The sequence below is a fragment of the Trichoplax adhaerens genome, genomic scaffold, assembly GCF_000150275.1.
Source record: "Trichoplax adhaerens TRIADscaffold_3755 genomic scaffold, whole genome shotgun sequence".
NCBI lineage: Eukaryota > Metazoa > Placozoa > Uniplacotomia > Trichoplacea > Trichoplacidae > Trichoplax > Trichoplax adhaerens.
Genome location: NW_002062135.1, coordinates 1 through 1,160, shown reverse-complemented (window position 1 = coordinate 1,160; position 1,160 = coordinate 1). Strand labels below are relative to the sequence as shown.

Here is a 1,160-nt window from a genome sequence, read left to right as displayed (position 1 = left end):
TCCTCTATTTTTTTATTAAAATTAAACTGTAACAACATCATCTGGATATGCATGGCTAATATCTATGAACATACCATCTGTATCACCATTATTATATAGATCTCCAATTTTACCAGCAAGTGCATTATAACAACCATCTGTAACAGCACCACTATTTAACTTATCACTACCACAATTAGAGTCACTTAAGATTGCAACTGCAACTTTGTTAGCTTGTTCATAACATTTTATTGTACCTTCAGGTAACTTATTTTTTTCACCATCAAAAGGTGCAAAACCACAAACAGTACCAACTAATTTATAGTAAAAATTAGCAGATGCTAATTTATCTGTATTTGTAGAATCAGTTAACTTATCAGCATAACCATTAAAACTACCCGCATCTTGAGTTAAAACATCTTTTCCTGTATTTGGAATGTTTTTCAAAAGCGCATTGATAAAGTCATAGTTTTTAAATCCATCTGCAAAACATTCTTTAACTTTACCTTCATCAGCTGTTTTTGTATCTGTAATTTTAGGACAAGCAGCTTTTGCAGCTGTAGCGATAGGTGATGTCCCTACTTTAGTATTAGCAGCTTTTGTCTCTGCTGTTAAATAATCTGCATAATCTGTTTCTGCTGTGTCTATATTTTTAGCAAGTCCTGAACTACCATCACCAAATGCAGTTTTTGCATCTGTTGCAGCAGTTGTTGCATCTCCTAATTCTGTAGGAGGAGTAATTGCATTATCAGAATTATCCTTAACATTTTTTAGAGCAGTTTCTGCCAGTTTTAAATTTGCTATAGCCCCTCCTGCAGACCCGCCATCAATTTTCTTTTGTGCAGCTTCAATTGCAGTTTTTGCATCTTTAATTGCTGTCTTTAGGTCATTACCTTCCTTTTTTTTAATTTCATCAATATCCACTTTTTTTAATTGAGTCTGAGCTTCTGTTGCATCATCTGCAGCAATGTTAAGTTTTCCTTTGGCTTCCTTAAGTTTATCTGCTGTATCAGCGTTACTAGTAATTCCATTAACTACTTTTTGTGCAGCACCAATTGCAGTAACTAACTTATCTACATTTCCTTTTACTGTACTTAAGTCTGTTGCTACTTGAACAATATCACTTTCTAATTTTGTTCCTGCATCCGCTGCATCTTTTTTTGCTTTATCAACATCTGCTT

General features: G+C 33.7%; 1 protein-coding gene across 1 annotated transcript; it reads right to left on the bottom strand.

Moving 5' to 3' along the window:
* Window positions 1–21: 21 nt before the first annotated feature.
* TRIADDRAFT_63006 (uncharacterized protein) lies at window positions 22–1,157 on the bottom strand (the record flags this gene model as incomplete). Its single annotated transcript, XM_002119000.1, has 1 exon — window positions 22–1,157. A coding segment is annotated over one exon (1,134 nt), but the record flags the coding sequence as incomplete, so codon positions are not given.
* Between the last annotated feature and the right edge of the window lie 3 nt (window positions 1,158–1,160).